The sequence below is a fragment of the Mastigoproctus giganteus genome, chromosome 10 (assembly GCF_048544385.1).
Source record: "Mastigoproctus giganteus isolate SK-2022 chromosome 10, ASM4854438v1, whole genome shotgun sequence".
NCBI classification, from domain to species: domain Eukaryota; kingdom Metazoa; phylum Arthropoda; class Arachnida; order Uropygi; family Thelyphonidae; genus Mastigoproctus; species Mastigoproctus giganteus.
In genome coordinates, this window is record NC_143584.1 from 47,064,845 (window position 1) to 47,088,523 (window position 23,679).

The window sequence follows — 23,679 nt, forward strand, 5'->3', positions numbered from 1 at the left end:
TGACAAAAAATGCCTAGATGTATGTGAGATGGCCCCCTGGCCCTATGGCTTTTATTCTCCCATTCTCTTCACCCAAGGGCTCTGCCCCTCCCATCAATTTTCACCTGGCAGGCCCTACCATCCTAAATGTTATTATTCACTATAAACAGCCCCCCATATAAAGGGTGGGTTGCCTCTGCAGGGAGTTCCTCTATCTCCTATTCTTCATTTTCCTGGTGGAAGAACTCCCTATTATCCACCTGCTTTTACCTGCCAGAAACTTTGTGACCTCTACTGCCTGGCCCACCTTCACGTGGTAAAGAACAGGCAACAGTGGAACCTTGGGCTTCCAGGCTCCAATGGCAAAGAGGCCAGATGAATAACAGACCAACACACCCCAATGCATACACTTTACTGGCCTTTACAAAGTCTGTTTTGCATCACAGAAAATCATTGCAGAGTTGGGGGGAACCCCTCTGCTCTGGGGGGGGCACAAGACCTGTAACACTATACACCATGATGATTCTCTTCTCTGGCCTGGATATACAAAGTGTGGTGAACTGCAACTAAAACTTGGTGCATTGCTAGATAAAAGTGAACTGCACATATCTGTAGTCCTCTTACGACTTTTCTCTGGTATCCCATTAAGAATTTAATAATTTTATTTGCTAAAATGTCTTATATTCTTTTCTAATATGATTATTGAAGGGTATTTAGCAATATAGGATTAAACTACATGTCTTCTGTGCTAATGCATTTATTTATAATTATTAATAAAACACTGAACAATACAATAATACAGTTCTGCATAAAGAAGAATTTACTTCTATTACCTCCCTCGGGCAGCTTTAGAAATAAAACACCATTAAAATAATGTACTACAATATCAAAAAATGCCACATGACCACCTTCTTTCACATAGGTGACTGTCCTAGTCAATGGAACAAAGGAATATCTTGTGCATTCCTTTGTTTTACAGAGTGAATGAGTTGAGTTATGTGTGTAAAACAAAGGTTTCTGCAACACCTGCTATTCAGATATCATATGGAATATAATTCTCAAGTCCACTTCTTTGTTGTTCTAGTAGTTGTTTTAATAGCATATTAAAGCATTGTATCCTAGTTCTCTGACCAGCACAATGGAACTTTGTTGAGCTGGGCAACAACCCACAGAGTGTATGTGTCTCGATTACTTTGCCAACTATAGTGAAAAGGTTTCTCGCCTAAAGTTTACCTAATGCCTGATAATTTTGAATCCCAGTCCTGTATTCATATATTTGGCTCCCTGTTACACTACAAGAAGGTAAAAGATAGACAAATTTATATTTAGTAATCAGGAGGATGTTTCAACATGAAAATTATTAATTATTATAAAAATAATAAATAAAATTTACTACTTTTATTTTAAGAAAATTCATGTTGGGTTGATGAAAATTCATTGATGAAAATTCATCAATGACTAAAATTAGTTTTCAAATTATGTCACTGTAATGTGCTTTTTTACATATTCAAAGTTGTATAATTAACTTAAAAAAAAAAACAGTGATTTTTATAGAGGTTGACAATGCATGGTGAAGACCTTGATCTCTCCTCTCTCTCGTCTCCCTCCACATGCTAAAAGACATCATGGGTTTATAAAGAGATTACGCTTCCATTAGACCATCACGCATCAAACTGATTGTGAAAAATTGTTTAACTCTTTCATGCTGTAATTCTGAAAATTTTTCAATCTCTCTCTCTCTCTCTCTCTTCTTTCAGGCGCCTCCGTAGCCAGGGTGGGCAGGAGCAGCAGTGCGGTAGCACAGCCACGCTTTCTTAGATTAGACCGGTGGTTCGATGCCCGTGATGCCACCAAATACGGAGGATGCGGAAGAGTCAGGGAATGTCCACCGCATATCCCCGGAGCAATATGGCCTTAGTTGCTAATGCTCCTAAAAACCCAACAACATCTCTCTCTTTCCTCTCTCAAGTAGAGTTTTATACCGACAACCAAATTAGGAGTTACTTTTACTTGTCATTTGAGCTCTGTTCATATCAGGTTATTCATCATTTAAGCCCTCATATCAGGTTAAGAAGGTTATTCAAAGATTTATCTCAGTACTCAGTTTACTAACATAATGTTAGTAAACTGAAGTACTAGGATAAATGTACCTAAATTTTAAAATATGGCAAGTTGGATAACTAATATCGTAAATCTAAGCAGTTTTGTAATAAGAAAGATGAATTAAGTTATTAACAAAGGATTAATATGTTAAAATACTTACATCAAGTAAAAAAGATGCTAAACAAATTGGAACACAAGTTCCTGGTCCATTGCAAAGAATCTGGAAATAAAAAATAAAAAAAATAGAAATTATTTAATGAATATTTCACCTCTTTCGGTCTCCCCCCCCCCTTTTTTGTTATTTTGGATTTTTTTCAATAATTCTAAATTTATGATCATAATTATGAAACTACACTGTTTGTCTATACTAATGCGAATAATCACCATGAAATATGCATCTTTTATTTTTCTACTTACTGGCAATATCCAAAAACCTAGTTACTTAAATTAAAAATTTCCAATATTATTACCCTTTCAGCATTATGTATGCATATTTATGTTCTTCATGCATGGCTCAGAGAAGTACATATGCACATTTATATTTTCAGAGGTCATTTTAAATAATTTCTGTTTATATACAAAATGTTTCTAAATCTTTCACTGCATGCTGCTATCTTTTATCTGTATTTGCAACTAATAGTAGACAGTTTTAATAGATGGCAGCATGAAAACAGCTTTGAAATTCGGAGGAAGAGACCACAAATTCAAAAAGATTGTTGGCCAAATTTTCTGATTTCAGCCCAAAATTAAAGAAGTTCTCTAGAATTCAGATCAAAAAGTTGATGAAATTGTTGTTATTTGGTTTTTAGGAGCATTAGCAACTATTGCTCCGGGATATGCGGTGGTCATTCCCTGACCTTTCCGCATCCTCCGTATTTGGTGGTGAAGGGCTCTAACCACGGTCTAATCAAGAAGCATGTGCTATGCACTACTGCTCCTTCCCACCTGGCTACGGAGGCGCCATGAAATTGAATCAAGTAATAAATAAATATATGCAGAGGATATTACTGCATCATCAAAAAAATGTATATTTACATTTTTCACAAAAGATCAATAACTGACAGATACAGAGGGATAAAATTAGATTAAAATAATATGCAACAAAATATAACTAAAAACAAGAGTTAAAAGTGACAAGAATATGTACATCAAATAAAAGCAATAAAAACATATACATAAATAAGCTTTTGGAGTAATGTACTTATTTATAAACTTATAAAAAGAAATACATAATGAGAAATATGTAATCTAACAACCCTTGATAGAAACACCAAAAACAAATCACTGCAGAACGTGAACAGCGAATTAAAAAGAGTGGGGAAAAGGTGCAAAAAAAGGGGAGGAGAGGTGGGGGAAGTATAGGGAGGAAAGAGAGAAAGAAAAAGAAACAGATATAGAAAACTCCATCATAAGTTTTGGGGGAAACAGGATGATGCACATCAGTCATTAAATATAAGCTGTAAAATAACTACCTACCTCCCTAATAGGTCCCTCTATCGTGATTAAAATATTGATATCTGCCACACACAAATGCAATCCACCCCCCTCCCCAACCAAGGGTGAGGATGAAAATCATGTGTGCAGTTCAAGATTTCACTATTAGAATGTGGATTACAATTTTAATGGCGCCTCCGTAGCCAGGTGAGAAGGAGCAGCAGTGTGTAGCACACGCTTCTTGATTAAACCGGGGTTCGAGCCCATCACCACCAAATACGGAGGATGCGGAAAGGTCAGGGAATGACCACCGCATATCCCGGAGCAATATGGCCTTAGTTGCTAATGCTCCTTAAAAAACCAAACAACAACAAACAACAACAATTTTAACATGCTGCTCATGCCAATTTCACACCACTAGAAAGGCAAAATGAGCAAAGTTGGCCTGGTGAATAATGTTGAGATCTTAGACTGTGTGCATAATTTTCATCACTTTTGGCTAGAAGCATTCCATGTATGTGTGGTGAATTCCAATAGTGATCATAATAGAGGGTTCTGCACATAGCCTATTATGGACGCAGTTATTTTACAGCATAAGATGCATTTAGGGCTAAAGGCTCAAGCTGCAAGCAAATTTAGACTATGTATATATTAAGTGCAATAGCATCATTAATACACAGCCATTTCTGAATAAACAGAATATTTGTAAGGCCGCATCGTTTTAAGTTATATCTCATATTGTGAATACCTTCACAATGAGTTGCCATGATATTGCACTACTTCGAATAAGTAACGCTTCACCTAAGGAGAAGACTAATGTTACTTATTCTCAGATAGGTACCACCACCCAGATGGCACCGTTTCAGGGCTATTTGGCCCTTCTTCGGTGGGTGGGTAGGTACCCAAGGAAATAGCCCTGAAACGGTGCCGTCTGGGTGGTGGTGCCTATCTGAGAATAAGTAACATTAGTCTTCTCCTTAGGTGAAGCGTTACTTATTCGAAGTAGTGCAATATCATGGCAACTCGTTGTGAAGGTATTCACAATATGAGATATAACTTAAAACGATGCCGCCTTACAAATATTCTGTTTATTCAGAAATGGCTGTGTATTAATCATGCTATTGCACTTAATATATACATAGTCTAAATTTGCTTGCAGCTTGAGGCTTTAGCCCTAAATGCATATTAGTCTAAATATATCATACACCATCAGGCATCTCTCATATTGTGGAGTTATACTTCATAACTGTTTTGCCATCATTGCATCACTTGGGTACCTACCCACCCACCGAAGAAGGGCCAAAATAGCCCTGAAACGGCACCAGAGGGAGCTGATGATGTCCAGAGTTTCCAAGAATAGGTAACAACAGCCTTCTCCACTGGGGAAGTGTTGCCCATTCGAGGAGTTTGAGTTTTTGAGTGGTGTGAGTTGAAGGAGTTACTGTCCCTTTCATTCTTCTACACCGTTTCTTTTCCTCTTCCACTCCTACTATTACTTTCCCTCTATCTTTTTGCTTTTCTAAGTCTAATAGGGACAACTGGATAGTCAAGTTATTATCCCACACAAATACAAAATAGCCCTGAAACAGTGCCATCTGGGTGGTGGTACCTATCTGAGAATAAGTAACATTAGCCTTCTCCTTAGATTATCCCACGTTACTTATTCGAAGTAGTGCAATGTCATGGCCACTCGTGAAGGTATTCACAATATGAGATATAACTTAAAATGATGCCGCCTTACAAATATTCTGTTTATTCAGAAATGGCTGTGTATTAATGATGCTATTGCACTTAATATATACATAGTTTACAGCATAATTAGTGATAGCAAATTCCTTATAACAGGGCCATCCAAATGGAAGCCTGCATATGACTTCAAAAGGCTTTAAGTAGCCTGCATATTCTTCCATTTCCCAAGATATGTGTTAATTTTTTTCTCTTCTTTGAAAAGTTTAATGGACAATTACATATCAGTTCATCTGTTGATCTGCTTATTTAAATTCTGCATGGAAAGTTGAAAGAAAACTGAGAGATGGGAAACCACAAAAAGTACTATCTCTGTGAAGAACATATAATTTGGTCTCCGAGGCTTGTTACAGACAGTCTTCCAGGTACAACAGGATAGGGCTTATTAACTTTCATTTAAAAACAATGATGGTAATGATATTCAGGGGAGTCAACTGTACCAAATTTCAGTGCATTCTGGTCATTCAACAAACCAAATCCTCTGCTTTTTGCCTTCACAATGGTGGGATTGTCAGTAACCACTGAAATACTGCACCTGGAGGTGACCAGCCAGATAAGAAACAATGTAAGCATGGGTCAAGGTATAGAATCCACATCACACAGAAGGAATCCTGCCCCACTGTGTCACCAGGTAATACTAGATGATTCTCATTGTCTGATGCAATACTACTACTTTACGTGTTGGAGGTTTGAAGTGGTAGTAGTAGTGGCATGTGATACAAGAAAGCAAGTGTATGAGCTTATGCAGCATCAGCCAAAAAAAAAAAAATCACACCATTCCCTCCAAATGCCTGTCCAGTTCCTCCTTAAATTTATTCAACCTATCAACTTCCACAACGACAGATGGAAGTTTGTTCCAGCAATTAACCACCCGCTGGCTAAAGGCAAATTTCCGCACATCTGTCCTTTCTTAATTTGAATTTATGCCCCCTTAGGTTCGTAATCTGAACAATTGGAAGGATCCCATCAGAATTCAGCGTGCTCAACCCATTCAAGGCCTTATACACCTCAATCAGATCACCGTGCAAGTGCCTAGTCTCCAGCCACTGCAATTTGCAGAACTTAAGCCTCTCTTGGTAAAAGGATTCCTTCATTCCCCTCACCAATCTTGTTGCCCTTCTCTGTACACGCTCAAGTAAATCTACATCCTTCCTAAAATGAGGCCTCCAGACCTGTACGCAGTACTCAAGGCGTGGCCTGACTATTGCCTTATACAGAGGGACAATCACCTCCTTCTCCCTGCTAGCAAAATTCCTATATATCATTGACAAAACCCCATGACCTGCCCTGGCAGCCTGTCTGCATTGCTCAGAAAACTTCATATCTGACTGCACAATTACTCCCAGGTCTTTTTCATTTTCTACCACCTTAAGTGTAGTACCACACAGTCGGTATGTTTCTCTGGGGTTACTTCTACCCATATGCAGTACTTTGCATTTGTCAAGGTTAAACTTCAGTTGCCACTTCTTAGCCCATCTGCCCACATTATCTAGATCCTGTTGCAGTAGGACACTGCCATTACTGTCATTAACAACCCTGCCAACCTTTGTATCATCTGCAAACTTCGACATTAAGCCTGATATACCTTCATCGATATCATTGATAAATATACAAAACAACAGTGGACCCAACACCGAACCCTGTGGACTAATAACATTAGTCCACGAAGAGCAGCACCCATTGATTACCACCCTCTGTCTCTCCCACTTAACCATCCTTTACCATCCTTTTAATAATACCAATCTAATACCATCCTTTTATCCATTGTAGCAATACCATTAATACCATTCTGCTCCAATTTGTACAATAGTCTTCCATGCGCAACATGGAAGACTATTAACTAAGCATGGTAAAACCCATGTTTAGTTACCAGAGCAAAGCTCCAGCAATTCCCATCTCTTCCATCATGCAGTACTAGTGGTCTTTTCAGTTATGATGGACATCATGGCAAGATCCAGTATTTATCCAAGACTGCAGATTCACAATTTCTCCTCTATCTCACCTAAACTAGAGATACAATAAAAAAAAAATTTTAAATCAGTTACCTGCTAATTTCACATGGGACACTAAAAGTAACCATCCACCCATGAGAGAGAGAGAGAAACCACTACTGTAATCACCAATATCAGTATATTCAATTGCAGAGTAAATTTTTGAACAAACAAGTGACTTTCTTTCCTAGAATTTCAGAATCGCATTCAGAATAACAAAAGCTGTGAACAGCTTAACAGGCAATGATGCATACATGAACTGTAAACAGCTTGCATGTTATTAGAGTTTGTTATTGTCCACAGTTAGAGTACTCTGAAGGTTGCTTGTGCTGTTCATAACACAAATCCATTGGGGAAGGGAGGGGGAAAAATAATCCTGATAATCTAATCCAAAACGTAACCCAGTCTTATTACATTTGTTTCAAGTGAAAAACTATTTCTGCAATACAGGTTTTCACCTTAAGTAACAATTTTTAGGAATGCATTAATTGTTTAATGCATTAATTGTTTAACTTGAGGGTGAGCTATTAAAAAAAGCTTTTTTTTTCCCCCTGTAATGGCATGGAGAAGGGTACTCTTTTTTTTTTTTAAGTTAAAACTCTACATTGCAGTTGCTGGTTATTTTACACAGCTTTGCATTAACCAATTTTTAAAGAGATTTCAGAAAGCACTGCTGTTCAATTCTATTTGGCATTAATGTATTGCACAATTTGTTTGTTGAAAGAAGCATATAACAATTACATGTTTCTGACAAGATCAGTAGTATCAAATATTGATACATTTTGTTTTTGTTAAGCATTTTTTAGTTTTTGGCATGAAACATGGCTGGGAAGGGAGATAAGTTTTGTATGTGTTTGATTAAGCTAAACATAGATTTCAGTGTATGCCAGAAAAGTTACTTAAAGAAACTGGAAATTTCCAAAGATTATTTTTTAAGTACATGGATTACTGCTGTTTACTATTTTTACATAACAGAACAGTATTATTATTTTTTTTAACAATTACAGTACATACTGAGAAAACACTGTCATTAGTTCCAGCTAAATAAATTATCTGATAATTGTAAACAGGATACAGAAAACCTAAGTATAGTAAAATAGGAATGTGCATCAACACTAGCAATAAAATGTAAGGGAAATATGCACCTGTAACACAATAAAATTCCATTAAAAAATATATTTCTATGTATTATACCTAAAACTGATTTCCAATCCAAAAAAAAAGCTAATATATGAATGTCACTGTGTAGTTCATTTGTAAATATGGCTATGGGAATATTAGTATTAGTAGTGGCAAATTATGCAATAAAGCAAGCTTATACAGCATCAGCCAAAAAGAAAAAAAAACAAAAAACCTTCCCATTTCACCTTCCAATAGTTTGTCTAATCCTTCTTTGAATTCTATCCACTTCCACAACAACAACAACAGATGAAAGCTTGTTCCGCCAATGAAATACCCTCTGGATAAAGACTAACATACATCAATTATCAATTCTGCTACCAACCTTTTGATGCACAGTAAAACCAACAAATTATTTAATTAACAGAACTAGAAATACTAAGAACTAAGAGGACATCAGTGCTTTCTATGCAAATGTAACAATAACCAAGGTACCCTATTAGAATACTAATTAATACACAAGAATGCCTGTAATTCATCCTAGTGGTAAAAAAAAAATTACTTTAATTTTGATTAATCATAAGTGTTATTTTCTCTTAATGCTATATTCATAAATGACATTTTAAGAAAATACAAATTCTAGCATTTTCTTCCTATATTAACCCCTTCCCGGAACATTTTTTATCTGAAAATGTGTCATAACAGATTGACTTTTTTTATTTTAGATTAAAAGTATCTATAAAAAAAAAAACGGCATTTCATGAAAAACAAACAATAATTTTACTTGGTGTGGTAGGTCTTGAAGCAAGGAGTGATGCAAAGGCCAATTTCACGTTTCAGACACGTAGCGTGTCTCCTTTCGAATTTTCTTGCCATCTCTGTTCCACTTTTTGGAGCATACTTGACAAGTTCTAGTTGGAAACTTCTTCTCAGTTGGTGGAATATCAATGGGATAATGGCCTGGTGAATAGCGAGTTGGGTGGGATGTTGAGGACGGTCTTCCCTTTCTAACTGGTGGAATTTGCAGGTGATATTTCTTGATAATTTCATCAATCAGGTCATCTCAAATCGTGGCTTTATACAGTAGAAATGAATTCCACACAGCTAGGTCCATTAGGTGAAAGAAAACCTTCCTGTAGCATTTTTTAATCTGTTTCCTGGGCAGGGGATAGTTCGCCAAACACTGGTCAACTTTATCTACACCTCCCATTGAAAAGTTATAGTCACAAACTACTTTGGGTCTCTTCACTACTCTTGTTCAAATTTCTATTTCTTCCTGAGAAGGATTATGGACCATAGATAGCAACACTACATCCTTTTTATCTTTCCAACGAAAGGCCATAACTTTCCCTCTTTGAAAAGCAGCAATCTCTTGCCTTTTCAGCATTTCGGACATTTCCTTTCTGTTTAGTCTCACTGTACCATAAACATCAGTTTTCTTTATGATGAGAATATCAGCTAAATGGGGACTGGTATACAGCAGGCCTCGCATAACGCGAGTTCGATTAACGCAATTTTCAGTTAATACTATTTGAAAAATTATACCACTTTTCACTTTACACAATGCAAATTTCCAGTTAACGCGATCTTTTTTTTTTTTTTTATGTAATAGTTGAAAAAGATTTGAATCGCGTGTTAAGCTTACTGCGAGTCGTACGGTCAATAAACAAACGTTTGCCTGCTGCCCGCCTCAGTGTGTTCCATCAACCATCGGAAGAAGACGTGTTACTTGTTTGTCTACTGCTAATAAAGTCAATGCACACTTGCATAAAAATTCAAATTTTTAGAGCCAGATGAAAATGTTACCGCGAAGAAGATAACGGTAAAAGAATTAGATGAAATCTTTCGTATCGCAGAGAACCTGAAACAAAAGGTTTGAGGTTCTCTGCGATATTTATTTCGCCAGGGCCCAGAGAAGATTGTTGTCGGCTATCGGAAATTGATTGATGAAAAGAAAAAGTCAACACTGTTCAAATATTTCCGCAACAGTCATTTCTTCATTGTGTATTTTATGTCAGAGGTTCCCAAACTTTCTCGGTTCACGGCGCCCTAAGTGTCTCAGTAATTTTTTCAAGGCGCACCCAGACCAAAAGAAATACCTAACAGTTCCGTTTAGTAGTTAGGTCCAAACAACTTAATAAGAAATGCCGAAACTGTGAAGTACTTCGAGCTAGTAGTTCGCTCGGTGTCCGACAGATGTCGAGTATCGCTGTGTTTCCCTCGAAAATTTAAAATATTCCGTGGCGTGCAGTTTGGGAACCGCTGTTTTATGCAATAAACATTTAATTCCATAATTATTTTCATTATCTTTTACATTGTATACAGTTAAAAAGTTATTTAAAAGGTATTTTTAAAATTCTTTATGGACATTCCAGAAGGTCAAGGACCAATTATAATTTTTCCTATTGATTATTATATTCGATTAACGCGTTTCCGTTTTGCGCGATGCGCTCGCGGGAAATTAATCACGTTAATCGAGGCCAGCCTGTATTAATTGTCAACTGTGAGGCAATATCCTATTTCAAACAGTCTTTATGAGAGTCAAAACCACTTGTGCAGACATTGGAAGACCAATAAATTCTGGATCCATTTCAGTGCCTTTTACTACATATATTATGAAAGTCCAAACATAGCCATTTTCAGATTCAGATAGCATATAATACTTTATGCCAAACCTTGAGTGCTTCAATGGCATGTACTGCACCCAACTGAGTCTTCCTTTGTACAGCATCAAGCTTTCATCTATTGTTATGTCTCTTTTAGGAACATAGAGACTTCTAAATTTATTTTCTAAGAAGCAATAGACATCATAAATCTTGTTTAGTTTTGGATTTGGGTGAATATTTGAATCATATGACTCATTATCTGAGAAATGAAGGTATTATTTTATCTTTTTATCAGTGCTTTTTTTGTGACAGTACGCAACGGTACGGCATACCGGCACCTTTATTAACAGTGACGTGTGACATTTGGATGCAATGCACTTCGAAATTTATAATATTCCATAAATTTTTTCACATGTTTGCCTACTATTCAAATAAGCTTAAAATGATTTAACTAAATTTGCATTTTTTACTGTCTATTGTTAAGATTTTTTCTATATAAAACTGTATAACCATTTTTATAATTCTAAATTACTCAGTCCTCTGTTTAATTATTTTGAATTCCCCTTGGAAGTTACATTTAAATTAGTTTCAGTTGAGGGAAGAAAATTTTCATATAGCGAATGGATTAGGAGAGAATTAACTTGGTACGGCCTGTTCGCATTTCTGGCCTTCAGGCAATTTAGACAGTTAGTGCTGCTGCGCAAATTAAGAGAACTAAAGTGATTAGTATTGTATAACTTAGCGGTACCTGGTAAAACCTATCCAACCACCTGTCCCACATACGGAGAAGTCGAGCTGGTCAAGAGTGAGCAAATCAATGGGTATTCCCAATGGGCTCTGGCCCACCTTCTAGTGGAGTGATGTCCAACCTTTTCCAGTACCGCGGCCATATTCAAAAAAATTCAAAGTTTCTTTAGTGTGTTACATTTTCGATATCTTATTGCATGTAAAGTAAAATTGAAAATATTCAAAATTTAATTAAGTACAATACACAATTACATTTACTTAACAAAACATTTAACGAGAAATGTTTTTGATAATAAAATTTAAATGCTGTTTTAGTTCACTTTCCTTGCGGGTCGTAGGTTGGACACCTCTGTGAATCAACTGTAAGCGCCCCGTTCGAGAATTAGAAATATGTTTTTCTTTACCCCATAAATAATCATCTGTATTTTGCAGAGTGCGTTATCCACATTTTCCGAATATTTTCCCTATCTCTGTTTACACTTTACTTTACCTGAATATCCGAATGATACCGATATTTTGGACAGTTCAAAAAAAAAAAAAAAAGAAAAGAAAAGAAAAGAAAAAAATTTAAAAACTAGTGACAATAAATAAATTATCTATTTATACTCCGGGATGACCAAACGGTCAGAGGGTTCACAAGATAGACAGAATACAAGAAACCTTGTTCAGCAGTCATGGACTTGAACCCTAGTCACTCAAGGCACGTGTACTTGTGCACCTGGGCGCCTGATCTATGCACCCGGGCACCATAGCCTGATCACTAGGCTACGGCGGCCTTCTTACCGATGACGAGAGAAGGAAAATGAGGACAGCGAAGGTATTAAACCTTCTAAACATGAATTGTTGACATTTGGTGAAAATGAAGTTAGAAAATTGTCAATTAGAGTTAAATGCAATTCGTGGATACCTAAGTGATAAGGAGGTTTCTGAAGAATTGAAGCATCTGATGAACGCTCTGAGTACGATACCAATTTCACCGAGTGAATGTGAACGAGGATTTTCAGAAATAAATCTGATCGCCAACCAGGGCTTCGTTGATGACAAAAACAGTTTCTTCACTGCTGTTTCTTAAAACTGTAGACCCATCGATGACCCACTTCGATCCAGCAAAATATGTCGATTCGTGGCTGCTTCGAAAACGTCATTCAGCAACCGATACAAAGAGCAGGAAAACAAATCAGCATAGGGTGTCGGATGAGAACTTAATAAAAATTTGGAATATTCTACAAAAACTTTATTATAAAATTATTTTTACTTATTTTACTCACATTTTACTTATTTTTTTATATACTTGAATAATAAATTTATGCTTAATAAACTGTGTTAATATACTTAATTTCTTGTTCTTATTCTAAAAAAAAAAAAATTTACTACTAAAGTTACAATATCTGGGGGGGGGGGGGGAGGAATTAGAGTACTTTCCATATCCTTTTAATTTTCAATTTTTCCCGATAGCAAAGAATGAGTACCGGCACCTATTTTTTTTACAAAAAAAGCACTGCTTTTTATAATGCCTAAGAGCCATCGTAGTTTCAAACACTGGTGTCTCAAGTAATGGCTTTTTTGACCAGTGCATATACCAGTTTTATCAGGCTTTCTCCCAACACCTTGCAGCATTTTCAGAGCAAAAAATACTCTCAATTCAGCATGCATCACTGGAGTCCAACTAGAATCACAAGTGCCACTTTGTTCTGCAAATTTATTAGTCTCAGAGCACACTAGATTGATTAGTTCATCAAAAAATAAAGCAAAAAAGTCTATGGAAGGCATTTCATCTGTATTGCTTTCAATGCGGAAATCTGGCTGTGCAGCAAATGGAAAGCTTGGAGGTGGCGGGGGGAGGTCTTTAGTGCAGTCAATTTTGCACCACTCTCTAGCATCTAAAACATCACCATCTTCTTCATCTGAATCAAAACCTGAAACAGATTCATCAGAATCGGATTCACCAGAAGTTTCCAATTCACTATATGAATCATCACTAATCTCTTCTCCTTCACTACTCATTATATAAATAAAATTAAAAAATCAAGTGGAATGCACAAGCAATAATCGTGAACTAGCTACATTCTGACACATGGCTGCCGCAAGTGGATAAGTGAGGTAAATGTCACTTACAGCCAGCAGTTGAAGAGGGCACCGAAATATTTTTCAATATTGTTTTCTGATTGGTTAACGCTTATCAGTATTCAGCATTTATTTTATTCTGATTACTGGCGGCACATAGGAATGCACGCTACTGTTCTGACATTGCTGTACAATATAAGTAAAATGAAAGCCAGTCGTCTGCTGCCAAGCGAAATAAAATCTCAGGATTTATCTGGCTAGAGCGAAATTAGCCAGATAAATGCCCGAGAAAATAGGTTTCGGTCCTAAATTTGGAGGTATTATTGTTTGCTTTCCTCCCGAGATATTTCGTGTAGTTCCAAATAACTTTTAAAACTAAAAGCAGGATATCTCGGGATAATCCATGAAGGGGTTAAAATTAAAAACTTACACTCTTTTTTTTTAATTATTTCAAAACAACATGCATTTCTCTTCTCAAGAAATTCCATGCAAAAATGTGATGCAAATTATGCAACATTTAATCTAAAAAGGAAGCATACAAACAATGAAAGCAAACCATGTAAGAGTGAAGCTCTTAAGTGGTTTGCTTTCATTTCACATTTTAACAAACACATCAGAGTTAACTAGCAAACTTTATTAAACTCTTTACAGAAATACAATGCATAAGTTTTCAGTATAATTTATTTTCTTCTTCTTTCTCTCTATTTTATAAAGGTTGATTGTATAAAATATTATCCTAACAGTCTTGAAAATAAAGGTTCTAAGGCAATTACAATATAAATCATAAAATACGAACACACACACACACACACACACACACACACAAATAAGATAATGACTAGGGTAAAGAAAGCCAACACGAGAACGATGAGAAACATCGAATAACTTACGCAGAAAATTAGTTTCCCAACACCGGACTTTAGTGCTGCTCGCTCGGTAAACAGACGGTAGGTGTTATCGGTATGGAGCCGAAATCGAGAAGGATATATTGATTGACAGGTAAGTAGGGCAAACGATGAAATGATTGGTGGTGGGTGCGACAGAGGACAAACTACTGTGTAGTCATTGGTTGGCATTATAATGTGTATTTATGAGTAAAGAACGGTGCATAGTAGTTTTGTAATGAACGGTAAACAGGTAATAGTAGCGATGAATCTTTTAAAGATGGAAGAAATTTGTAAGGAAAATAAAATGTTGGTTGATTTTTTGATGAAAACTAAATTAATAAAAGTTTCGTTCTGTTCATTTTTATGTTCTTCATTATGTTTTTTTCTCATTATTAAAAGCAGATTTTTGGAATTCATGAGTGTTTTTACTATATTGTTGATTTAGGTTTACTAACGAAAAAAAGGAAAAGGTTTCTTTATTTTTCATTATATTTCATAACCTGACCTTAAATGGTAGGTTAGGAAATAATAGAAAAGGTTTCCTTATATTTTGTGACCTAACCTTAAACGTTAGGTTAGGAAATAATAGGAAAAGAAAGAAAGATTCTTTATATATATAGCTGTTGAGGTGTTGATTGATGTTATGATACATATGTATCCGCATGCGTGTCTTTAAAAATAAAAGTACAGTAATAAAAAAATAATATTTTGTTACTAAACAATTTATGCGCTAGTCCACATGATTCTGAAGAAAAATGATTAGGTTACGCCCTCCATTTTGGGAGGGGTTCGAGCTCCCATGGGATTCAAGTATAGGTAACCTGACCTTTTTTCACCATTATGGTAAGTGTTCATTAAGGCAAGTTACCATTAGTGCTTCTGAGTGCTACTAAAATGATACTAACCTGATGTTATTGTGTGTTGTGTTCACGCACCAATCAGCGCATCGTTTGCCACACCTACCTGTCAATCAATATATCGTTCTCGACTTTGCTCCAGACCGATAACACCTACTGACTGTTTACCGAGCAAACAGCGATAGAGTGCCGTATCGAGAAACTAATTTTCTGCGTAAGTTATCCGACGTTTCTCGTCATTCTTGTTGTTGGCTTTCTTTACCTTTGCCAAGATAATTTATGAAAATGGAATAACAGCTGTGGTGGATTTGTGAAAATATTGTTGGAATATAGAAAAAAATTTTAAAAATGAAACTCTCACATAAAACAGAACTAGTGTTTCTGACATTAAAAGGACAGTATCAACAGCATTACACCATACTGAACCATTGTGAGAAGAATAATTCTGCTCATTGAGTAGATAAACAGTAAATTAAAGTACAAATAAGTGTATTTACCCTAAAAATATTACTTGACTAAATGTCTAAGAGCATGAAAAATGTTGTTTATGCATGGGTACTGCACTTCCATCTTTTCTACTACCCAGGTAGTATGCATGCATCGTTTAATTATATCTCGTATTGTGAATACCTTCACAATGAGTAGCCAAGGTATTGCATTGCTTTGAATAAGTAACACTTCACCAGTGGAGAAAACTAATGTTACTTATTCTCGGCGGATACTACCACCCAGACAGCACTGTTTCGAAGCTTGTTGGCTTACTCACTGGGAGGTGGGCAGGTAATCTGTTGTTGCAATAGTGACAACCCCATTATGAAGTATAACTCCACAGTATGAGTAAGCCGACAAGCTTTGAAACGGTGCCGTTTGGGTGGTGGATAGGTAGCATTAGTCTTCTCCACTGGTGAAGTGCTACTTATTGAAAACAGTGCAATACCTTGGCAACTCATGAAGGTATTCACAATATTAGCATTAGCATTAGTAGAGGTATATGATGCAAGAAAGCAAGCTTATACCAGCATCAGCCAAAAAAAAAAAACGCTTCCCATTTCACTCATCCATTCACTCCAAATGTTTGTTTAGTTCTACCTTGAATTTATTTAGGCTATCAAATACCACAATGACAGATGGAAGCTTGTTTCAGCAATCAACCACCCACTTGCTAAAGGCAAATTTCCACACATCTGTTCTACAACGGTCCTTCCTCAATTTAAATTTATGTCCCCTCAGGCAATTAATCTGGGCAGGAGGAAGAATCCCATCAGCATTGAGCTTGCTCAAACCATTCAAGGCCTTATATACCTCAATCAAATCACCTCGCAGATGCCTAGTTGCCAGACACTGCAATTTGCAGAACTTAAGCCTTTCTTTGTAAGAGCAACCCTTTATGGGAAATTAAACAATGCATGCATACTACATGGGTAGTAGAAATGGAAGTGCAGTACCCATGCATAAACAAAATCCTTCATACTCTTAGACATTTAGTCAAGAAATATTTTTACATTAAACCACGTGCACCATCAAAAATCTCTCTTGTGGAGTTATACTTCATAGCTGGGTTGTCACTATTGCAACAACAGGGTACCCGCGCCTCCACCGATGAGTAAGCCAACAAGCTTCGAAACGGTGCCATCTGGGTGGTGGTATCCGCCGAGAATAAGTAATATTAGCTTTCTCCACTGGTGAAGCGTGACTTATTCAAAGCAGTGCACCTCGGCAAATAATAATAATAATAATAATAACTAGTTGTGAAGGTATTCACAATATGAAATATAATTAAATGATGCATGCATACTACCTGGATAGTAGAAATGATGGAAGTGCAGTACCCATGCATAAACAACATCTTTCATACTCTTAGACATTTAGTCAAGAAATATTTTTATATTAAAACATGCCACCATCAACCATCTCTCATATTGTGGAGTTATACTTCATAACTGGGTTGTCACAATTGCAACAACAGGGTACCTGCCCACCCACCGATGAGTAAGTCAACAAGCTTCAAAACAGTGGTGGTATCTGCCAAGAATAAGTAACATTAGTCTTCTCCACTGGTGAAGTGGAGAAGACTAATCATATGCCTCTACTAATTCTAATATTAATAAACATAAATAACAAATACTAACTGATAATAATAAAAAAAAAATACTAAATCAATAACTTACCACATCAGGTCTGTGTTTTACAACCAGGGGAAAACAATAAAAAAAAGAGAAAAAAGTTGATACTGCAGAACTAATCCATGATTGGTTAACTTCCCTACTTCGAGGTATCTTTTCTATACAGTACTCAAAATTTTTTGGCTTCTAAAAATAAATAAAATATGGCACTTACATAAAAAAAGGATAAACAAAAAAAAAAAAAAATCATACTTTAAATAGTGTATGATTTTAAGTATAAATTTTAAATACTGGGTTAAGCACAATAAAATATACTGAAAGTTGACCACACTATATGCATCATATTACATACATCTGCTTAACAGTCTATGCAGTTTGTGTAGAAGCAAATGTTGAATGATACAAGCAAATGTTCAATGAGTTTCCCCTTGAAACAGAAAGTATTTATTGTTGAAATACTATTTTTGTTTATACAGAAATTCCAAAAATAATGATTGCCATGAAGGGCAATTATTAAACAAGTGACAGAATTATACTAAGCAAGTTTTCACAAAGGTCTACCAATATAAAGAAATGTTCTGCAACTTGTTCCTGAAAATTACATAATACTGGTAGTGCATTAATGTAACAAGCAAGACATTTACAAGGAGGATATAAAAAAGTTTTTCCCTGACCATGTTCTAAGTGTCCCAGGAGGTTTCAATTGGAAAAATACATTACTCCTCTATGTAGTCACTACCCAAAGTAAAACATTTCTCCTATCTTTTGCAGCACCTCCTTATGCCATTTTTGTAGATCTCACTTTGCTCAGAGAAATTACCTCTGCATTGCCAAAAAAATTCTTTCCTTGCAAAAATGATTTCAGCTGCAGAAAGCGGAAGAAGTCAGACGGTGCCAAGTCAAGAGAATAAGGCAAATATGACAAGATGTGAAGCCCTAACGTGGGCAGATCAATGGTTGCAATAGCAGTGTGGGTTAGTGTGTTGCTTCAAGCAACAGCATGCCTTTACCAAGCATTCTGAGTCACTTTATCTTAATTGCCACAAATAATTGCTTCAGTAAGTTACTGTAATAATGTCCATTGATGGTGGTACCAAGCCTTCTCCAGATTATCTGTGAGAATAATGCCCATCTCGTCTCAGAAAACTGACAGCAACACACTATAGACAGTTGCATTCTGGCCTTTTTGGGAGTTGATGATGATGGGTGTTTCCAGTGTTTTGAAACCTGTTTGTTTCTGGGTCAAAGTGACTTATCCATGATACATTCACAGTCACCAAATGAAAAAAAAAAAAAAAAAAAATTAGGATTGCTATCACACATGGTGATCAACTCAGCAGAGCAATCATGCCTTTTTTCTTTTGGAACGCAAGTGAGGAATCCATCATGCTGAGACCTTATTCATATTCAAATCATTGTGAATTATGCTCTCCACTGATCCATGGCTTATCCCAGTGTCAGCAACTATCTGTTTAATTGTTATCCATTGGTCATTGAGTATCAGCTGTACAATTTTCTCCACAAATTCAGCAGCATGACATGTGGAGGGTCACCCACTTCTTTCCTCATCATGGACGATCTTCCAGCCGCACTTGAACTATCTCCACCAATGCTTTATGTCATACGATGGGCAGATATCCGTATACACCGAAGACATCTCTTCATGGATAGTCCTTGGCTATTTGCCTTGCAAAAACAGGAATTTGATAATGGATCAATATTTAACTTTATCTATGACGACACTATCACACATTCAACTCTATATCAAAAGAAACATAAGAGTTAGAGCAATAAAACTTCTGGCATATATTACTAGATAAACAAGAAATACAGTCAATAAAATATAATGTTCATAGATTACACAGAAGAAGAAGAAAGTCAGGGAAAAACATTTTAATACTCCCTTGTAGGCAGGAAAGCTACCATAGCAAAATATCAGAACAAATGGTTTGTGTTTTCCATAAATTCCCATAATCATCAAAAAAAATAATAATAAAAAGAAAAGTTCATGTTTCCAGAAAACTGAAATTATCACATGGATCAGTTCAAAAGAATGCCTGTTAATTAGGCAGCTTTTCTTATAAAAATCAAATAATGCATTTGTTGCATGGGCCAGAAAAGAGGGGTGAATGGAATATTATAGCTGTAAAGTGGCTAAGCATTATGAGAATGAATCTTTTAAAAAATTTCTTCTTTATATACTGATGCCATGTTACTGTCAAGGTATGTAAATGAACAAAGCAGACAATTTTTCTTTTCATCCTCCACAGAAATGCTGTCATTCAAAGCCCAGGGGCTCACATCTGGTGAGTATGGGCTTGGCAAACTCAGGGTCCTGGGCGGGATATCATCATTTCTTTCTTGGTGATTCCCTTCTTCTGACTCTCACTCTCACTCTCTCTCTCTCTCTCTCTCTCTCTCAGGGTAACAAGGGATTTTTTTTTTTGGCTGGTGCAACGTAAGCCTCAGGCTTCCTTGCACCTTATGGCTAATAATAATAATAAAGCAGATTAGAGATCTAGAATGAAAGACAGGACACTTGGAATATATTATACACTAGCAGAAGAAATGTTAAATAAAATGTACTATTTTAAGGCATATTGTGCCTTAAAATAGTGACAGTGTTTTGACAGCAGATCTGAAAAGAGTGCAGGCAAAGAAAAATTGAAAATGAGTACAGTACAGTACGTACATAAGTCCTCTTCGCATAGTTGTTTTAGCATAATGTAATGAATGCCATCTGGGCCTGCAATACTATTTGAAAATTTATTTAAAGATGCCTTGGGTTCTGGTAAAGTAAACGGTTAATTGTATGGAAGCAAAAGATGTGTGGATAAGTTCATTAATTTTGTGGCATTATGTAACTGCTTTGATGCATTGAAAGGAGATGGAGTAAGGGGCAGAAGCAGAAACTGTCAAGAATGAATCTGCTACTGCATTGCCGATTTCTTTAGGAGCAGACAGATCTTTCCCATTCCAGCGGAGTATTGGAGAGGATGGTCAAAGGAATTTTCAATTTAACGCCTGTATTCTTCTCCAGATAAACAGTGGGTCAGTGTTTTTGTTGATAGTTGAGGCAGTGTGATCCAGGAATCACGTTTAGCTCTCCACCTAATTTGTCTTCCTTTGGCTTTAAGTTTTTTATATTCAATAAGATTACTTATGGTAGGAAACTTGCGAAAGTTGTTCCAAGTATGATTTTCTCACATTTGGCATCATAGCAATCTGTATTCCACCAGTTGTTTCAGTGGAAGTATTTGTGAAGTCATGATTTTGGAATGGAATCTTTAGCAGCAATTAGGATTTAATTAGTAATCTAGAGGGTTGTTGTTGAACCTGTCTTAGATGGAGTAGCTGTGCAAGTTGACCTTGTTAAATTTCCATGCAGATCATTGCTCAGGAGATGGAGGTGCCTGTGTTTCTAATGAGCAAATGATTGGAAAATGATCACTATGTAGAGGGTCGTTTATCACTGACCGTGTCATACTTGGAAAGATTGATGGTGAGCAGATTGATAAGTCTATTTCAGAGGTAGATCCTGTAAGTAGGTGAATATAGGTGGGAGATCCAGAGTTTAGTATATTTCGGGGTAAAGGTAAAGAAGGCCAACATGAGAACGACGAGAAACGTCAGATAACTTACGTGGAAAATTAGTTCCCCGATACAGCACTCTAGTGCTGCTCGCTCGGTAAACAGACAATAGGTGTTATTGGTCTGGAGCCGAAATCGAGGGTATATTGATTGACAGGTAAGCATGGCAAACGATGAAATGATTGGTGGTGGATGCAACAGACAAAAAGCTACTGCGTGGTCATTGGTTGGCATTATAATGGGTATTTATGAGTAAAGAACGGTGCATAATAGTTTTGTGATGAACGGTAAACTGGTAATAGCAGCGATGAATCTTTTAAAGATGGAAGAAATTTGTAAGGAAAATAAAACGGTTGATTTTTTGATGAAAACTGAATTAATAAAAGTTTTCTTCCGTTCATTTTTATGTTCTTCATTATGTTTTTTTTTCTCATTATTAAAAGCAGATTTTTGGAGTTCATGAATGTTTTTACTATATTGTTGATTTAGGTTTTCTAACAAAAAAAAGGAAAAGGTTTCTTTATCTTTCATTATATTTCATAACCTGACCTTAAATGGTAGGTTAGGAAATAATAGAAAAGGTTTCCTTATATTTTGTGACTTAACCTTAAACGTTAGGTTAGGAAATAATAGGAAAAGAAAGAAAGATTCTTTATATATATATATATATAAAGTATATATATATATATACTGGGTGTCTCAAAAATATTGGTACAAACGTTTAGGGGAGGTAGGTAACATCTAAAGGAATGTGAATTGCATAGGAACCCATAACTGGAAACGTCACCGTAAGTCGGTAGACAGCGTTGCTCATCAGTTCGCGAGAGGGAAAATTTCTGGTTTACTCATTCAAGCAGTAGTCGCCGCACGAAAAGCATGCATCGATATACGAACTGTGAGTTGGCAGACATGCACCTAGTGTATGGATTAGCAGAGGGCAATGGATGAGCCACTCAACGAATTTATGGAGAACACTTCCCAGAGAGACATGTACCGGACCACCATTTGTTTGTGCGTGTGCATCAAAATATGTGCGATTATGGGTCATTTAGAGGTAACAGGAGTTGTGCGGGCAGACTACATTCTACGTGAACTCCTGCCATGGAAGAAAATGTGTTGAATGCCATCCAGAATAATCCTACTACCAGCACACACGTGCCATTGCATCTGCCTTAGGAGTGTCTCGCAGTGTACAGCGTGTCTGGCACGACGATTCCTTACACCCCTTTCATCTCCAAAGAGTTCAGTTACTGCTCCCCCAAGATCATCCTGCACGTGTGGCTTTTGCGCAGCGGTTTCTCCAAGAAAGTGTTCAAGACTTGAATTTTCCAGCCTATGTTTTGTTCACGGATGAAGCTTATTTCACTCGGGAAGGCTTATTCAATCAGCACAATGCTCATGTGTGGGCTCACGACAACCCACACGGTGTGCGTCCCCATGCGGCACAACATCGCTTTGCAATAAATGTGTGGGCAGGTATGGTCGGTGACTGCTTAGTCAGCCCATACCTGTTACCATCCCGCATGAACTCCGCTAAATATCGGATCTTTTTGAACAAGTTCTACCGGGGTTACTTGACGATGTTCCAGCAAATGTGAGATGCAACATTTGGTTTCAACATGACGGGGTGGAGCCTGCCCATTATGGAAGGTGTGTTCGTGAACATTTGAACAGGCATTTTGGGCGTCGATGGATTGGCCGTGGTGAACCCGTTGCCTGGCCCCCACGCTCACCTGATTTATCGAGCCTTGATTTCTTTCTGTGGGAGCCCTCAAATCTATCGTGTATGAATCACCTGTGGAGACGGAAATGGATCTCGTGGCGAGACTCGTCTGTGCTGCTGCTGCTACTGTCAAAAAAACTCCAGGTGTGTTCGACCGTGTCCGCCAATCCATGCTGCGTTGGTGTCACGCATGCATCGCGTCTCGTGGTGGAACCTTCGAGCATCTGTTGTAACATCATGAAATGCATCCATCTCATACTCCATTGTTAATATTATGTCAAATAAACGTTTGCCACTAATTACTGTCTTGTGCCATTTCTGCTTCTTGTACCTCTGCTAATACTTTCCCGTGACGTTTCCGGTTATGGGTTCCTATGCGATTCACATTCCTTTAGATGTTACCTACCTCCCCTAAACGTTTGTACCAATATTTTTGAGACACCCTGTATATATAGTGAATCGCTATTGAGGTGTTGATTGACATTATGATACATGTGTATCTGTGCGTGTCTTTAAAAATAAAATTACAGTAATAAAAAAATATTTTGTTAATAAACAATTTATGCGCTAGTCCACCCATGATTCTAAAGAAAAAAAGTTAGGTTATCCCCTCCATTTCGGGAGGAGTTCAAGCTCCCATGGGATTCAAGTGGAGGTAACCTGACCTTTTTTCACCATTATGGAAAACGTTCATTAGGGCAGGTTACCA

At 36.8% G+C, this 23,679-nt stretch overlaps 1 protein-coding gene across 1 annotated transcript in view; it reads right to left on the reverse strand.

The window, feature by feature from the left end:
- The window catches only part of Alg14 (ALG14, UDP-N-acetylglucosaminyltransferase subunit), a 51,232-nt gene that overhangs the window by 9,206 nt on the left and 18,347 nt on the right, over positions 1-23,679 (reverse strand). Inside the window, exons 3-4 of the mRNA XM_090382844.1 lie at positions 17,702-17,842; positions 2,243-2,302 (exon numbers count right to left, since the gene is read on the reverse strand). Coding sequence (XP_090238970.1) covers positions 2,243-2,302; positions 17,702-17,842 — 201 coding nt within the window. The remainder of the gene's footprint in view (positions 1-2,242; positions 2,303-17,701; positions 17,843-23,679) is intronic.